General features: G+C 34.1%; 1 protein-coding gene across 1 annotated transcript; it reads left to right on the top strand.

Annotated features, from left to right (window-relative positions):
- Positions 1 to 7,307: 7,307 nt before the first annotated feature.
- LOC126693137 (NADH--cytochrome b5 reductase 1) lies at positions 7,308 to 15,888 on the top strand. The gene is made up of 9 exons (XM_050389012.1): positions 7,308 to 7,629; positions 10,763 to 10,904; positions 11,063 to 11,153; positions 11,271 to 11,348; positions 11,476 to 11,556; positions 11,675 to 11,764; positions 14,563 to 14,628; positions 15,293 to 15,379; positions 15,525 to 15,888. The coding sequence occupies exons 1-9, from the start codon at positions 7,521 to 7,523 to the stop codon at positions 15,615 to 15,617; spliced, it is 837 nt and encodes a 278-aa protein (XP_050244969.1). The 5' UTR covers positions 7,308 to 7,520; the 3' UTR covers positions 15,618 to 15,888.
- Positions 15,889 to 16,777: the final 889 nt, after the last annotated feature.

Consider the following 16,777-nt stretch of genomic DNA (forward strand, 5'->3'; position numbering starts at 1 on the left):
ATCTTCACCTTTTCCTTAGCCGTTTTTACTGCTGACTCCCGCGCTCCCTTCTCGCGCTCATTTTCCTCATCAAGCTCCCTTACCCGGGCAGCCACAATGTGAGCCAGTTGAGCGGCCTAGCAAGCACGAAGGTTAGCAAAGAGACAAAAGGAAATCTACATGGAGTAAATAGACAAAAGAATTACCGCAATGGCGTGCCACTCTAACCGGCGCCCCACGGACTCCTCGGACCCATCATCAAAGGCGTGCACGTCCTCGGGAAGTTGGATAGCTCCGGCCAAGGTTTGGGCAATACGGCCGCCCTCGCCCTTATCCCACATCCGAACAGAGGCGGTTGAGGGCAATGGCTTGCCGTCCAGAAGAAACTTTGGCTCCCACGCTGGAGCCACTTGGGAGGAGGATGCGCCCCCCGTGCCAGCTTCGGTTGGCGGCTCGCGGATAACAATTCCCCCTGTTGGTCGGGGAGGAGTCTGGACAGCGGCATCCCCCGGGCCCGTTGAAGGTTGCTCAGTTACTTTCTGCTTCTTACGGGCCCGTCCGGACTGCGGAGGGGGAGGAGGCTGAGACACTAGACCCCGACCCTGAGTAGGCGGGGGCTGGTTGGTCGGCCGGGCACCAGGCACGAACCGATCAAGGGTCATGACTCTCCTTGCCACCATTCTTGCACCGGGCTGGATTGCTTCAGCTAGCAAGTTAGCCGCTTCTGTCACTTGCTGTTGAGGCTCGGCGGGTGGATCCTCGGGATGGGGCTGCTCTTGGGCTTGGTCCCCTTGTTGTATGGCTTCGTGAGCTCTCTCTCTAAGGCGCTGAGATACCCGTTTCGCGAAATCGTCTCGCAGGGGAACTAGTTCGTCCGCGGCAGTGAACCGCCGACCAAATTCCCTCGCTTCCCCGGTTGTAAGCTTCGGCGGCAAGAAATTCACGTACCGGACGTCTATGTACGATAGCAGGGGGCTGTCAACTATCAGTGCCTGCTTGAAAGGCTGCCAAGTAGAGTAAACCAGTTCCACGCCGAGGATCAGGTGTGAGGCCCGGAGCTACCCGTCCCAATGCACGTAGATCTCGGAACGAAGGACGAAGTTTAAGTCCCTGGTGTGGACGGCTCTGAGGTCCTAAACAAACACTTTGCCGTCTGCAAAAGAACAGGTGACGCATTAGTTTTTAACAATAAAAAATTTTTTTTACTCAAACAATTATAAGAAGGGGATGGTACGAACCCACTTCACGCCGTGTGAGGGGGCAAGGGATCTCCCCGGCAAACCAATTGCCGCGCACCCTGACGAACTCCCCGGCGGAGTTCCTGTTCGAATCGGGTAGGCACGATATCAGCCGTACCCGAGTATCCCTCGTCTTTAAGTAATAATTGGTGGATTTGCTCCCACAGAGGCTGTACATTTGGTTAATATCATGGTGGTCTAATTGTAAACTAAAGGTATGATTCAACTGGCTGACACAACTAACTACCCGGTAAAAATTGGGGGGAAGCTGGTCGGGGCACAGCCCATAGTAGGTGAGTGTGCTTATCAGGAGGGGATCTACCGGGAACCTAACCCCACCTTCTAAAATGGACATCAAAGGAAAGAAGGCTGTACCCTGCCCTCGGTGGAGTTCCATATCACTCTCATGGCAGTAAGCCACGTCCACGTCATTGGGAATACTAAATTTACTCCTAAAGGTGGCCAAAGCAGCCGGGGTATCTAGAAGGTAAGAATAACCCATCTATAAAGCCTAAAACTACAAGTATGAACTCAAAGAAACAAAGCTGAAGGAACAGGAAGGGGAAGAAAGACTTACTTTGGGTTCTAAGGAGGAAAAGAACGCTGAGCAAGCAAGCGCACAGAAATGTGGTCGGCAGAGAGTAGGCACTAAAGATCAGAGGCGAAGGAAAAATGGAATGGTGTTTGGAGAAGGACTATTTATAGAGCCAAAAGAAATGGGGGAAGAAGAAACGCTTAATCAAGCAATAAATGGGCACAGCCCACGAGCGACCCAACGAACGCCAGGCGTAACCGATTTGCGCGCCGCTTCGGTTCACGAACCGTCAGGCAATAATGACGACTGCGCTTGGTGCCGCGAAACGGCGCGTCTTTTGAGATGAATATTAATGAGAAGTGACAGCCAGAAGTCCCAGGCTAGAAGATCCCCGAGGTCAAAAGGCCCAGGCAGCTCCTTGATCCTCCTCGGCGACCGAGTATGAATCAAGGGGGGGCTATTGTACGGCACCGAGCTTCCAAAGCCCATATTGGCCTTGGGCCCAGACCCATCTAGGCCCCGGGCCCAAGCCCATACTGGCCTTGGGCGCAGGCCCAGCAGAAAGTTCCAGTTACCTTATGCTCTTCTTGAAACTGCCTTAGAGTAAAAACAAGTTTTGGGTATTAAGTTCCCAGAGTTGACCGGTTAATCTTTCCCGGTAGAGCGCATGAGTCATATCCGGGAAGGTCATGATATGCACGGGAACATGAGTTGCCGAACATAATAGGTGAAAATGGAACCAAGTTCCAAGATCATAAATGCTGCACCGCCCTTTCACCTGAACAACCACTTTAACCAGATAATACTGGACCTTCAATAGCACTAACGGTGACTGTAATCATGATCTTCCCACTAACCTTGGCTATAAATAGAAGAAAGTTAGAGAAGAAGGGGTTCAGAAAAATTGAGAGAAAACAGTCAAGGAGAGGGTACTAACTGGGTGTCACTTTGAGTCTCTCTGCCGAGAACGACCCATTGTAGGAAATACTTAAGCCCACTACAAATAAATTGTGAGCCCAAGTGACCTAAGGTCCAGAAGTCTTGCACTTGGTTCTTACAATTATTATTATTATTATTATTATTATTATTATTAGGGCTAATTATACTTCTCTCCCATGAGATTGGAAATGACACTCCATCTCAAACTTGAAGGGACAAAACACTTTCCCCCTTGACATCTGATTGACCAAATTTTGTTAAATTAATATTAAAAATGTTGTGTACTAACATGTCCTTTACTTAAGGGCAGATTTTTAAAACTATCTTATTTCATAGTTAAAATTCATTATTTTAAAAATTTACTTAAGTTAAAATATTAAGTGTGAATTTTACACATTTTTTTCTTTTTTCTTTTTTCAATGGATTACAAAGAAATTTGTCATTACAAGCATTTTGGTTCTTGATAGATTTTGCATTTTATGCTAAACTTATCAGTTTTTTTTTTTTTTTTTACTAACTATGGTTAAACTTTTGTAAAGAGATTTTTATAAAAAATTAGAATATTTAATTACTAATATAAACAAAAGGCAGAGAGTGTTAGGGTATGTTTGGTAACTATTTTTCCCTTTTTTTTTTTTTTTTTCTGTTTCCAAAAACAATTTTCTATATTTGAGATTAAAAAACTTGTTTGGCAACTCAAAATGGATAGAAAACAAAAATTGTTCTCAAAATTCAATTTGTGAAAGAAACTGAAAACACACATTTAATGAAAATACGCATTTAATTTAGTAAATCTGTCTCACTTAATGAGTTAGTATTAGAGTTCAAATCCTAGTAACGACATATTTTAGTATTTTCTATTTTTTTTCAAAAAACTATATTTTTAATTTCAACTAACCAAACATATTTTTGATTTCAAAAATACAAGAAATTTTTTTTTTTTTCAATATATTCCCAAAAACAAGTTTTTTAAAATAGAAAATAAAAACTATTACCAAACGTAACCTTAATTTCTTCAAACCTCAAGGGAAGGGGTGTTTTTTCCTTTAAGGTCTGTTTGGTTGGAGGAGTGGAAAAGTGGGAGAGTAGAAAATGATGGGAGGATGGAAAAGTGAGAGGATAAAAAAGATTTTAATTTCCCTCATTTTTGTTTGAGTGGGAGTGAAACAATGGAGGGATGAAAATAGTGAGTTTGTATAAATTTACTCATGTACCCTTGTTAAAAATGATGTCCAATTAAGATAAAAAAAAAAAAAGTGACAAAAAAAAAACACAAAAGAAAGCAAAAGAAAAGAAAAATAATAATAATATAAGCAATGCACACTTAAATCAAAAGAAAAAAGAAAAAAAAAAAGGAAGGAAGAGGCAACGAGGGAAGAATAAAAAAATAAAAAATAAAAAATAAAAAGGAGAAGAGGAGGCAACGTTTAGGAGGAAGGGAAAAAAAAAGGAAGCAATGTCCAAGAGGAAAAAAAAAATATATATATATATATATATATATATATAAAAGGGTGAAGAAGAGCCATGTACAGACAAAGCCTATGTGCAAGTGCACAAAATCATTTTTATCCATTAAGCAGCCTCATTTTCTCCCTTTAGTTTTCTTTCTTCTTTGGAATAAACTTTTTGGCGGGTTTAGGGAGAAAACACCTAGGACTCACCATTTATTTTCCTTTATCCCCATCTAATCAACACACTCTAAAAAAGGTTTTTTTTTTTTTTTTTTTTTTTTTTTTTTTTTTTTTCCAAAGTTTTCAATCCACTTTATTTCACCTCCAAACAAACACACCCTTAGGTTTGGAAAAGAGTGTCATTCCTCCAAACATCAAGGGAGATGAGTATAATTACTCTTTATTATTATTATAATAGATATGCTATAATTTCAACTTATGACATATGCTCCATAATAAATACTCTTTATTATCAGACCAAGACATTAATTAGTTTTTGGTGTAGACATGAGTTTGAACTTCAGATTTTTTGTTTGACAACCGAAAAATTTACCAATTGAATTAAATATAATTCACCAAAGTCTTTATTTTTCAAAACCAAATTAACAATGTCTACAGAAATGTTTTTAATGCATTTGTTTTTATGAACAAAGTTTAACTACAAAATTAGTTGTAATCTAAGGTTATAATCTTACTCAATATCATTAACATTACTACATATTTTGAAAATCTAACCGTTGAATTGCATGTTCTTTACGCTCTTAATACATATGTAAAATTTTGTGACATATTTACTATATGATCTATAAGATTATAATTTATGCATAATTTTAAACTACAAAAACTTGCAATTTAAACAATTTATTGATGACATAACTATTGATCTTTATTTTTCTAGAAATTTTGCAAGTATGAAGGATATAAGAAAAAGATGTAATCTAATGGCAAATTTGTCAAAATTCACATCTAATAAAAAAATATTGAGTAAGGTTGTAATCTTAAATTACAACCAATTTTATAACTAAACTTTGTCCTATTTTTATTGAAGGAGTGCTTGTTTTAGGATTGAGATCCGGTGTAATAGCAATATACTATTGCAACTTGTAGCTAACTATTGGGTGTGTTATACTATAAAATAAAATAATAAAAAAAACTATTAGATGTGGAAGAGAAATTAAAAAATAAAGTGCAAAAGTAAAATAGTATAAAATTGAAAATTATAAAATATTTTTATTCAAGAACCAAGATAAAAGTAACTTTTGAAAGTTTTAATCTTAGGTGGCGTTTGGGTACTGATGAAATAAGATGCGTTTGTGTTTGTGTTTTTTTTTTTTTTTTTTTTTTGAGCATTGAGAAGTGCGTTTCAACTGGAAAGTGGTATGTCAGTGGGTTCTGTATACTGTTCAAGAGATCTACAAATCTCTTTATTCAGCAACTTTTTTATTAAAAATAGGTCCCATAACACTATTTACACATTTAAAAATTATTTTACTACAGTGTTTTTAGTTTTCAATAAAATAAACGGTATTTAAACAGACCCTTAGCCTTTAATTTGCTATTGGACGGTGGAATAAACCTAGTTAACCTTATCTCAATCCCCTGTTTTATACAAACCAAGTGCACTTGATACAAAACTGTTGGCTACACTGTTTTATGAACCTGGGCAGTTGGGTCAAATTATTTGAAATTACTCAACTGTCCTTCGGCAACAATTCTTTTTGTAATCTTACACCCATTGAGAAAAATAATATTTTTCGATCCTCCTAACTGCAAGCCATGCTATTAATTACTAGGGAACATATTGTAGTTGTAAAATGAACATTGAAAATAAAATTAAAAAGTAGAATAACAGAATTAATTTTGAAAAATCTATCAAATGAGTTCCAATTGCAGCTATTTTTTTATGTTTAAATTTTATTGCATTAATTGTGATCATAAAATTCAAATAATCTTACTAAGAATTTCAATATTTTTTTTGAATTAACATGAATTTTCAATTGATGAGAATTTTAAATCTTGAAAGTTATAGATTCTTGAGTGTTTAAAATAAGAAAAAATAAATAAATTTTGGAAAGTTGTATTTATGTAGATACTTAATTTTTATATTTATAATTATATAAGACAACAATAAATGTAAAAAATAATTTTTTAAGACATTATGTAAACTCAGTTAGAAGTAAAGAATTAATAAATTTGACCATTATTAATGAAAAAAATGCCCTTGGACAATGGCTATCATCTTATTTTGATGAAAAATGGACAATTTATTTTCTATATTTAGCTTTATAAAGTTAGCTTTAAGGGAAAAAAATGTGAACAGCTAAAATTAATTGTCATAATTTGTTTAATTTTCTAAAACATTATAATTCAATTTTTTTTTTTTTGAGAATATACATTATAATTCAATTGATACAACTAGGAAAGGGAATTCAAATATTAATTTTTTTTCTCATAAAGAAGACGATAAAATATACAACCAAGCAACAACACAATGCTCTTAACAAGAAATTATAAGATAATCACTAACAAAAATTAAAAGGTTTTTTTTTTTTTTCCTTCACTTTTTTTATAGGGTTCTAGTCCTTTTTGTTTTTAATTTTGCAGCCTTTGCGATGACTTCATGATTTTAATATAGGTAAACCATTTTTCAATATGATCCCTAATTTTTTAATTGTGTCAATTTGGTTTCTAACCTTTTAGTACCGTGTCAATTTAGTCTCTACAGTTATCTTTTGGATGGAAATTGATAACGTATCTAATAGGCAAAACAAAAAATTAGCTTTTGTTGATGTGAAAATAAACTAAAATTTTATTTTAGTCGTTTGCTATGTAAGCAATTTTCATCCAATATATAATGGAAGAGACTAAATTGACATGATACTAAAAAGTTAGGGACCAAATTAACACAATTGAAAGGTTAAGAACTAAATAAAAATATATTGAAAAGATTAGAAACTAAGTTTACACTTTTAATATTCTAAATAAATATTCATGACATTTAGTTACAAACAAAGCTCTTAATAATATTATTATTATTAAAAAAAAAAAAAAAAAAAGCTCCAGAACAAAACAATGTTTGTTATGACTTATGACATGAAAAAAAAAAAAACATAAAAAAAACCAATAGAGATTAGAGAGAGGGTGGTGTGGGTAGTGGTAGGGGTAGGGGTAGGTGCACCAGAAGATCCCCTTTTCTACAATCCAAACACATTTTCTCACCTACCGCTACCGCTACCAAATATCTCTGTTGTTTTCTTCACTGTCGTGTCGTTTTCACCACCAAATAAGTCTGTTTTTATAAAAGAAAACAAACACAGTGTCTGTGTCTGTGACATATATCTCTTTGCTCTTTCTCTCGAGGATCATCATATTCATATCATGGATTTCTTAGAGACAGTAGATACTCAGATTCTTGTGGGTGCAGCAGTGGCTCTTGTAGCCATTGTTGCTGCTGCTTTCTATATCTTTTCCTCCAACAAACCCAAAGGTTTGACCTGCTTCTGCTTGCTTTTACATTACTTTTAATTCTTCTTAGCCTACCTGATTCATTGTTTCACAGAATCTTCAATTTTTGACTTCTGGGTCTTTTAAATCCTTTTATTCTATGCAGTTTAAGGTAGTTATTTCTATTGGGTCAATAAGGACTTTGAGATGAAATATATCCTGGATGTTAAATTTTGCTTGTTTTGTACCTTACAAAGATTGTGAAGTCAAAATGAATATCTTGCACGTTTTGACTTGCTAACTTTTTAAGTAAAGACCGTATCTTTTGTTTTATGTTTCTTGTTTGGAGGAACTAAGAATCATTCATTTTTCCGACATATTGACATTCTAATCAGGTTGCCAATGTCCAGTTGTAGAAAAGGCTAACAAGATGAAATTACGCTTTTGAAAAAAGGATATATATATCTATATATATTGTCAAATGGCTGTTTGTTCCTAGAGTGTGCTTATATAAACCTTTTTTTTTTATGTCTAGACAATGGTATGCAGCATATGTATTATAGTATAAAAAACGTTTGAATGTATTACAACAACAGTCTTGTTTGTATTTGATATATTTGGTATTTGGATCAACAAATTGATTGCATTCTTCTTTCCATTTAAATTATTTTTAATTTTCTGTTCATTTGAATTTTTAATTAGCATTTTTTTCTACTCTATCCGCTAGCTACATCTTTATGTCTTTGCAATGCTTAATTCTTGCCTTCTAAGAAGTTAATCATTTGGATCTTGATTCTTGAAAGATTGAAAAATATATGATTTTAAGAAATTTAACTCTAGTGCTTTCCATTAAAAGTAAATTGTATTCTTATTTTGGTGATTTGGAAATTTCACTTGGATTTAGCAATTTAAAATGCAGGAGTCTGAAGAATAATTACTACCATAAATTGTTTGATTTGAATTTTAATAGCACATGATGGATTTGAGTTTTGAGAATTTTGCCCCAACAAAAGCAGTTGTGATGTTATTATATATCTGAAATAATATTTTCACTTAATCATTTCAAATCCACATATCAATAAAGCTTATATCCGTCCATCAATAAATTTGTCTTTCATATTTTATTCATGTCATTTAAATTAAAAGCTAAGATCCAAATCCTTCTTTTCACATACTTCTATATAAATGAACCATTATGGTGATGCTAACCCCAATCGGTTGGTGCCCATGCCTCATGAAGTGGATGACACTATTTCGAATCTCCTGTTCACTCTCCCTTTGGAGCCAAAACTTAATTATATATAGTGATCTTTTATATTTGAAATCCTATGAATATCTAATTACTTGGAGAGAAATAACTTCTACCCTATTAAAGCCTCAGTTTCCAAAAGAAACTGAATTGTGGACTGACTCATACATGATATTGTCATGGATGTCTTGAAAGATGACTAACTTATCAAAAACAAAAGAAATCTTGAGAGATGACTAAACAAGTAAGCTGCATGTGAGCAACCTGGTTTTGGCTTGTTAAGAGGCTCCTACTGTCCTACTGGTCCTTTTGTCAATAATACAAGCTGGGATTAAGCTTAAGGCTTGATTGTTGCCCAATTCTACCTTGAGCGCTTTTAAATTTCTTTAGGTTATGCTTTTGATTGTTCATGGTGGTGTTCTGCAGAAATATATGTCTTGATAGAGTGCAATACACTCACACACTCGCACACAATTACACACATACATACATACACACCTAGTGGAAATACCTTTTTTTTTTGGTACGTAATAAGCAGTTTCATTAATGAAGAAAATGAACAAGGAGTAGCACCTTAGTTTTTTTTTAATTTTTATTTTTTTTAACTTTAATTTTATTTTTCTTAAATAACAATAATGTGAACAGGGTTATGGTAACAGGAAGCTAATGAGATATCACAAAACCTGCAAGTAAATTTTTATATGCCCTAGTACACATGATGTATACTAGAGTAAACTCAATATTACAAAAACGAAAGAGTTAAATTCTAAAATTTAGCATCTCTAAAAAATCAAGAAAACTAAAGGGGAAAGAAAGATTCATTGCCTTGTTCCATTTGTGAAGAGTGCTTAAGAATGTATTCTTCAGTCTCCCTACTGAAGTCTCCCATCCCTCCAATGTTTACTCATTCCTTTCTATCCAAATCCACCACATTATGTGTAGGGGAATGTCCTTCCAAATCAAATCTTTTTTGTTTACCGAATCTTCCTTTCTATCACTCTAAGAGACCAATTACCCTTTGCAGCATCACCCAGACAAACCCCAAACAAGCAGAACACCAAGTTCCATAAATCATGAGCAAAGTTATAGTGTAGAAGTAAATGATTCACCCATCCACTTTACACGTACTACACCAATCCATTATCATTATACCCCTTCTAAATAAATTGTATGTTGTAAGGATATTATCCATTGCTTCTGTCCAAACAAAAAAAAAAAAAAAAAAAAAATGCCACGCTTGATGTAACTTTTACCCTTGTTGAAATACTTAAAAGTGATTTATAAAAAAGAAAGGAATGAACTTTGTAGCAATCACCTATATGTGATGGCAGAGAGATATGTGTTTGATGTTGAGATCTGCTCAAGCTCAAGCTTGAGTTAAGTCTTAATCTCAGCCCAGTTTCAGTCAATCCAGCTAGATCTGCTCAATCCTTGCCTTGGCAGGCTATTTATCTTAATAAGAAAGGAAAAAAGAAGAGAACAGAAAATGATTGGCTTGGCTGACTTTGTTATATCCCTAGTTTCCTGTATCCTCTACCTTTCATTGATCTTATGTTTTTATTATCTTGTCTTTCTAAAATCACTAATAGGGCAGTTAACCATTTGATGATCTATATCTGGTTAATTACCTTCATAAATGTATAAAGCATTCTCCATGCTGTAAACGCTAAGCATAGCCAACATTCCTCACATTCTTTAAAAACCATATTTTGCAAGCTATATGATACTTGGATCACTTGGGTGCTACTGATGTATGCATGGATCTTTTTATTCATATACAATCTTTGTTGTACCCTTCTTTCTTTCTTCTCTTTTGGAAATACTAATTTGGCCCTGCTTCTATGTGAGGTGAATCATTTTGTTGTGCGGTAATTATATTTATTTGTGTTCTTTGCCAACTGTCTAATGTCATGGTATGCACTTACAGGCTGCTTAGATCCTGAGAATTTCAAGCAGTTTAAACTTGTAAAGCGCACACAATTGAGCCATAATGTGGCTAAGTTCAGATTTGAACTTCGTACACCAACTTCAGTTTTGGGTCTTCCAATCGGACAACATATAAGTTGCAGGTTTGGTTTTGTAGCCCTGTAGACATAATAAATTAAAGGGTTACTTGTTTTAGCAAATAGTTGTCGATGATATCGATCAATAGGATGGAAATTTTCTTCATTTTTACCATCCTCTATCAATGTTTTTGGCTATTTTTACTAGCTGCTTTCTAGAACAGGGGCAAGGATAGCCAAGGTGAAGAAGTGATCAAACCATATACTCCAACGACATTGGATTCTGATGTTGGACATTTTGAACTAGTTATAAAGGTTATATTTCAAATTTTTTATTGGTGGATTTGACTTTATTCAGTTAAATTATGCTAAATAGTTATTAATTTTGACCCTTTTGAACTGGTCTTCCGCTTTGATTTTTACTGGAATTAGATGTATCCACAAGGAAGGATGTCACACCATTTTCGTGAGATGCAGGTTGGAGATTATCTTGCCGTAAAGGGACCCAAGGTACGCTTTCCTTGTGGTGTTAATGAACAAAATGCCTTTGGCTGAATCTTTTCGTTCATCCTCTCGGGGAGGTGGGTTTCTTGTTTCTAAATCTGAAAATTGGTTTGCAAAATGATACTGCTACCAGGGCCGTTTCAAGTACCAACCTGGCCAAGTTAGAGCATTTGGCATGATTGCTGGAGGCTCTGGAATTACTCCCATGTTCCAAGTATGTATAGAAATAAATTTTTGTTGCATATTTGGTAATTTTATGGTATCGTACTATTGTTTTTCTGAAGGTTTTGTTGTTAATAACATATGTTGCTTTGTTCTTGCCCATGCTTCAGGTTGCTCGAGCCATATTAGAAAACCCCAAAGACAAGACAAAGGTGCACCTTATTTATGCCAATGTTACATATGAGGACATTCTTTTGAAGGTAATTTTTGTTACTCTGTGGATCCTTGTGTCTTTTACTTTATAATGAAGCATTTGAGCTTTTAACACTTAAATAAATTCCACTTGGGCCAAATAATGATGTCCCATAATATATGTTTGTTATGGTAGGCATGCTTGGTCCATCAGTGGATTTTCCAATTAATGGATGCTGGTGAATTAGCACATAATGCTTATTTTATAGAGGAATGCAAAGTTTAGTGAATTAATCTTTCCTAAATCATGTAGATGACATAGACTATTCATTTTGGGACTGGGAGTAGGAAAGACTAAATATATGTGTATCTACCCACACGCACACACACATAAGCATTATGAATTTGAGGATGACAAAAAATTGACATCAATTATGCATGTGGAAATGGCAAGGAGGTGAGTTCTAGGTGTTGGTATTAAGTTTCTTTAGGATAGAAAATTGCTAGTTCAGTATTAATTAAGTTTTATTAAATTCGGGGTAATAATAATTTCTAGGTTTTCTAGAATTGGCTTTTATCAGAGGCCCGTAAGTCTTCTTTTATGATTTGAGTCCTTTTTTCTATTTTGTTTTAGTAGTTTCATGATTTACTTTTTGTTATCTATGAGTGTTAGGGTAGGAATATCATCATTCAGATCTTTTCTATTTTGCTGCCTGTTTTATTATGACAGTAGAGTAAATAAACACCATTATGGCAATGTTCTACTAAGAAGCACAGACATGGGTACTGGTACAACATGGCGACACGGCAATTTTTGAAAAAAATAGGATACGGGTACGGGTATGGCGGGACTGTTTATTAAATAATTATAAAATATATTTTACCTATCAAAAACAAATTATTAAACATATTTTTATTTATATTTTCTATATATTATTAAGCATTTTTTTTTTCATATGATGTTAAATGTATTTCAAATTAAGAGTAATAATGGATAATAAAGCAAATCCATGACTATTAAAGGATGTTTAGAAATTAGAATTCAACCCAAGAATAAAGATATTTATTAATTTTCAAATGCACTATTACTTTTCAAATCATGAATGCTCTTTGTTTTGTGAAAGGGTATTTGATTCCTCTTGTTCTTGTGTCTTGCATTTTTTTTCTTTCTAAAAAGGACACGGTTGGGACATGCATGCAAAAGTGTCCTAGGCATATCAAGTGTTTGACATGGGTACTGCACCCCAAATGAAGTGTTCATGCTTTCTAGATGTTCAATTTATCATTTTAATAGTGCTATGCCATTTTAGTTTGTGGACACTGATATTAAAGAATTGTAAATTTGTGTCATGCTCCCCTCCCCAAATATTCTCTATCTCAACTAGCACCTTCTCCCCTTGTAATTTTGTGTGGGTTCCAAACCTATTGGGTGCATGTGTAACTTATCAATCAAAATAAATATTAAAAAACTGTACCAAAATGTACCCCCCCCCCCCCCCACCCCACCCCCCGGGGGCACCGGTGGCCAATAAAAAAGAAAAAGGAACAAAAAAAATCTTTTCTCAGAGTAAAGAAAAGCTTTCCCTTTAAAATAATATGGATACCTCCTGGTAAACTCTTAAGATTCAGGTGTCTAGATGGTGGAATGAACATTATGAACATGCACACATACTCATCTCACACAATATAGTGTGTTTTATGTCTGCCATATAATTACTCTAAAGTTTCACCATTCTCGGGAGTCCTTTAAGTTGCATCCTAAGCACTCCCTCTTTTCATATTTTAAGTAACCATCCTTTAATGCACTGTCTTTCTCATATATATATATATATATATATATGTATTTATGCATATGTCTCCAAAACTACCCTCTTTAATATGAACTAAACTATTGTAAAAGGTGATTTATTTTTTATTGACTTTTCAAAGAGGATCATATTTTTGAACATCTTAAAATAGAATAGAGGATCAACAATATAGATGGAGGGAGTAAATGTTGTCTTTTTCATCTCCCAAAGAGTGCCTTCTGTCAGTTCATGGGATCAAGTTTTGATTTTGTTTTAGCTGAGCTTTATGAATGCTCCTGAACAATTGCAGGCTGGTGGTTCAGTTGACATTTATCTAAGTTACTTATCAGAAAAAAAAAAAAAAAAAAAATGGTCTATTTGACATATCTACGTTAACTCTTCTCTTTCAATAATTTCATTGGTTTTTTATTATAGATATGACTTTTCTTTCTCCTTGAGGAGAGAATTAGTGTCAGTTTTCTTGTTATATGCTATAGTAGTGATATATTTTCTCTTGATCAAAGTTTAGCTACAAAATTGATTGTAACCTAAGGTTACAACTTTACTCAATAAAATAAACATTACTATATATTTTGAAGTCTAATTGTTGAATTGCATGTTCTTTATGCACTTAATACACGTCAAATTTTGTGTTAATCGGATATTATTTACTATATAATCTATAAGCATATATTTTATGCATAATTTTAAACTACAAAAACTTGCAATTTAAACAATTTATTGATGACATAGCTATTGATTTTTAATTTTCTAGAAATTTTGTAAGCATGAAGGATATAAGAAGAAGATGTAATCCAATGGTGGATTTGTTAAAATTCACCACAAATAAAAATATATTGAGTAATGTTGTAATCTAAAGCTATAATCAATTTTGTAGCTAAACTTTGTCGTTTTCTCTTTAATGTATATCTGATTTTGCATACAATTACGGGTCTGAATTTCTGAGGTTGAAGTTTATGTTGACAATTAGACTAGATAGATCTAAGAAATGCAAGATCTCTGTTTATCTAATTTGCCATATATGCAAATCCAATTAATCCCATCTTAAATACATGCAGGAAGAACTGGATGGTCTTGCTAGTAACTATCCTGATCGCTTCAAAGTCTACTATGTCTTGAATCAGGTTAGATTTTTCATTATACAGCTTGTCTCTAAATTATTTATCTTTCCCCTCTTGGTTAAAATTGAATTTACAAGAGTGGTTTTGAAAAGCTTTAAATTAATCTTTTAAGTATTTTTTTTTAATCTTGTGTGATAGCCACTAATACATAAACTTTGCCATACAATGAACTTGTGATGCATAATACTTTATGCTCTTCCCTCCCGCTATCACAATTGGTCTTTAAAACAGAGATGGTGTCTTGACATAAAAAGGCTCCTTGTCCAGCATATCTTCCAAAATCCTTTTTACTTTCTTTTATTTTGCGTGCTCAATGCTGTATCTCACGTGTCACTTATACTGCTTGAGATTGTCCAATTGACATTTTCTTTATTCACAATGGTCTGCCTGATGGACTAATGTCATAATTTATAAATTTTGCTTTTGATTTTTCATGTTCTGCAAAAAAAGTAATCCTAACGTGTGGGTAAGCTTGCTCATGCGTTAGAGTGGAAACAGCACAACATGTTTGGTAGGTCCAAGTCCTGTACAATTCTGCTGTAATGCATGTGCACTCTCATAACTCAAGCAGGCCAGCTGCTGTCTATCTTGATATTGTATGTCATGACTTAATGACTTATATTTTTCTCCATTGGATCTAACTGCGTGGATAATGTTACTTCCTCAGCCTCCTGAAGAGTGGCGTGGTGGTCTTGGCTTTGTATCAAAGGAGATGATTCAAACTCACTGCCCTGCACCGGCCCCTGATATTCGGGTAAAAAACTTGACTATTTACATTTGTTTCTATCTGTAATCTATTTAGCATATTATATATCTGGACAGTTACATTTGTGATGGAAAAGAAGGTACCAGATTATGTAACTGTGGATAATAAGTTATTTTTATACTTTAATATGCAGATTCTGAGGTGTGGTCCACCTCCCATGAACAAGGCCATGGCTGCACACCTCGAGGCCCTTGAGTATACATCTGAGATGCAGTTCCAATTCTGAATTTCTTTTGCAAGGTCTTTAGCCTTGATGATTGCCTTTGAATATACATCTGATATGCAATTCCACTTCTGAATCTCTTTTGCAAGGTCTTTAAAGTTTAACCTTGATTTGGACTGGCTTTTATTACTTTCAAGTATTGAAGAACAGACATTATATCCTAGGAATTTAATGTCTTGTTCTAAAGTCTAAATGGTATTGTTAAGCATAATTAGAGGGACTTGTAACTTTCTTGCTTTTAACTTAAGAGAGATATTCAATGATAATTTTTGAAGTGGAAAAGTGCATACATGGGTTCTACTTACTAGTTACCTCAGGATACTTTGTTTATAGGGGCCTTTGATTTGTGTTAGTGGGTTATGTTCATTTTGTGTCAAGGCCAAGGGTATTCAATCCTAACCCAACTCATTTAATAAACTTGTCAAAATCTCTCAACTCTAAGACAACTTCTTTTATTAAGTTGGTGACATGACACAACACATTTCAACCCATTTATTACATAAGCAAAGGGTTATGGTTTTAGGGTTTCAATGTATAATTTATTAGTATAACTATTAAAATTCTTTTAATTACTTAGTTATATTTAGAATTCAAATTTATATTAGATAAAAAATACCTTTATCTATATGTATCAGGTCATTTAAGGTTGTTGCGGGTTAAACATGGAACCGACTCATTTATTAATCATGTTAAAGCATGTCGTTTCACTTTGACACGAATTTATTTACACCAAACACTAGCAAAAATTGTGATGTGTTTGTGAGTCATGCAAACATTGTCACACATACCTATTTTATTTTATTTTTTATAAGAAAAGACAATTTTCATTTGATGGTAGGCTAATTCTTAGGTCAACTATACCGCAAACTGTCCGTTTTATACTAGGGATGGTAAAAATGTTCCACACCACTTAACTTGCCCGGTCCGTTTTGCCTCCTCAAGCCGATTTTTCCCATCCCATCTCGAAGAGGTGATGGGGCACTCACTGGTTCTAAATGTACGTATGTGTGTGTATATATATTATTTAAAAAATATTTAAATTATGTTGTAGGAGGCAAAATTTTAAGCCAATCATAAATTGCCAAATCAAAATTTAGTGACAAAATTTAAATTAATATGTCATTAAATTAGATAAATCAAGTGTTGACATATGTCACTTAAGA

This window comes from Quercus robur, chromosome 7 (assembly GCF_932294415.1).
Source record: "Quercus robur chromosome 7, dhQueRobu3.1, whole genome shotgun sequence".
In the NCBI taxonomy this organism is placed as follows: domain Eukaryota; kingdom Viridiplantae; phylum Streptophyta; class Magnoliopsida; order Fagales; family Fagaceae; genus Quercus; species Quercus robur.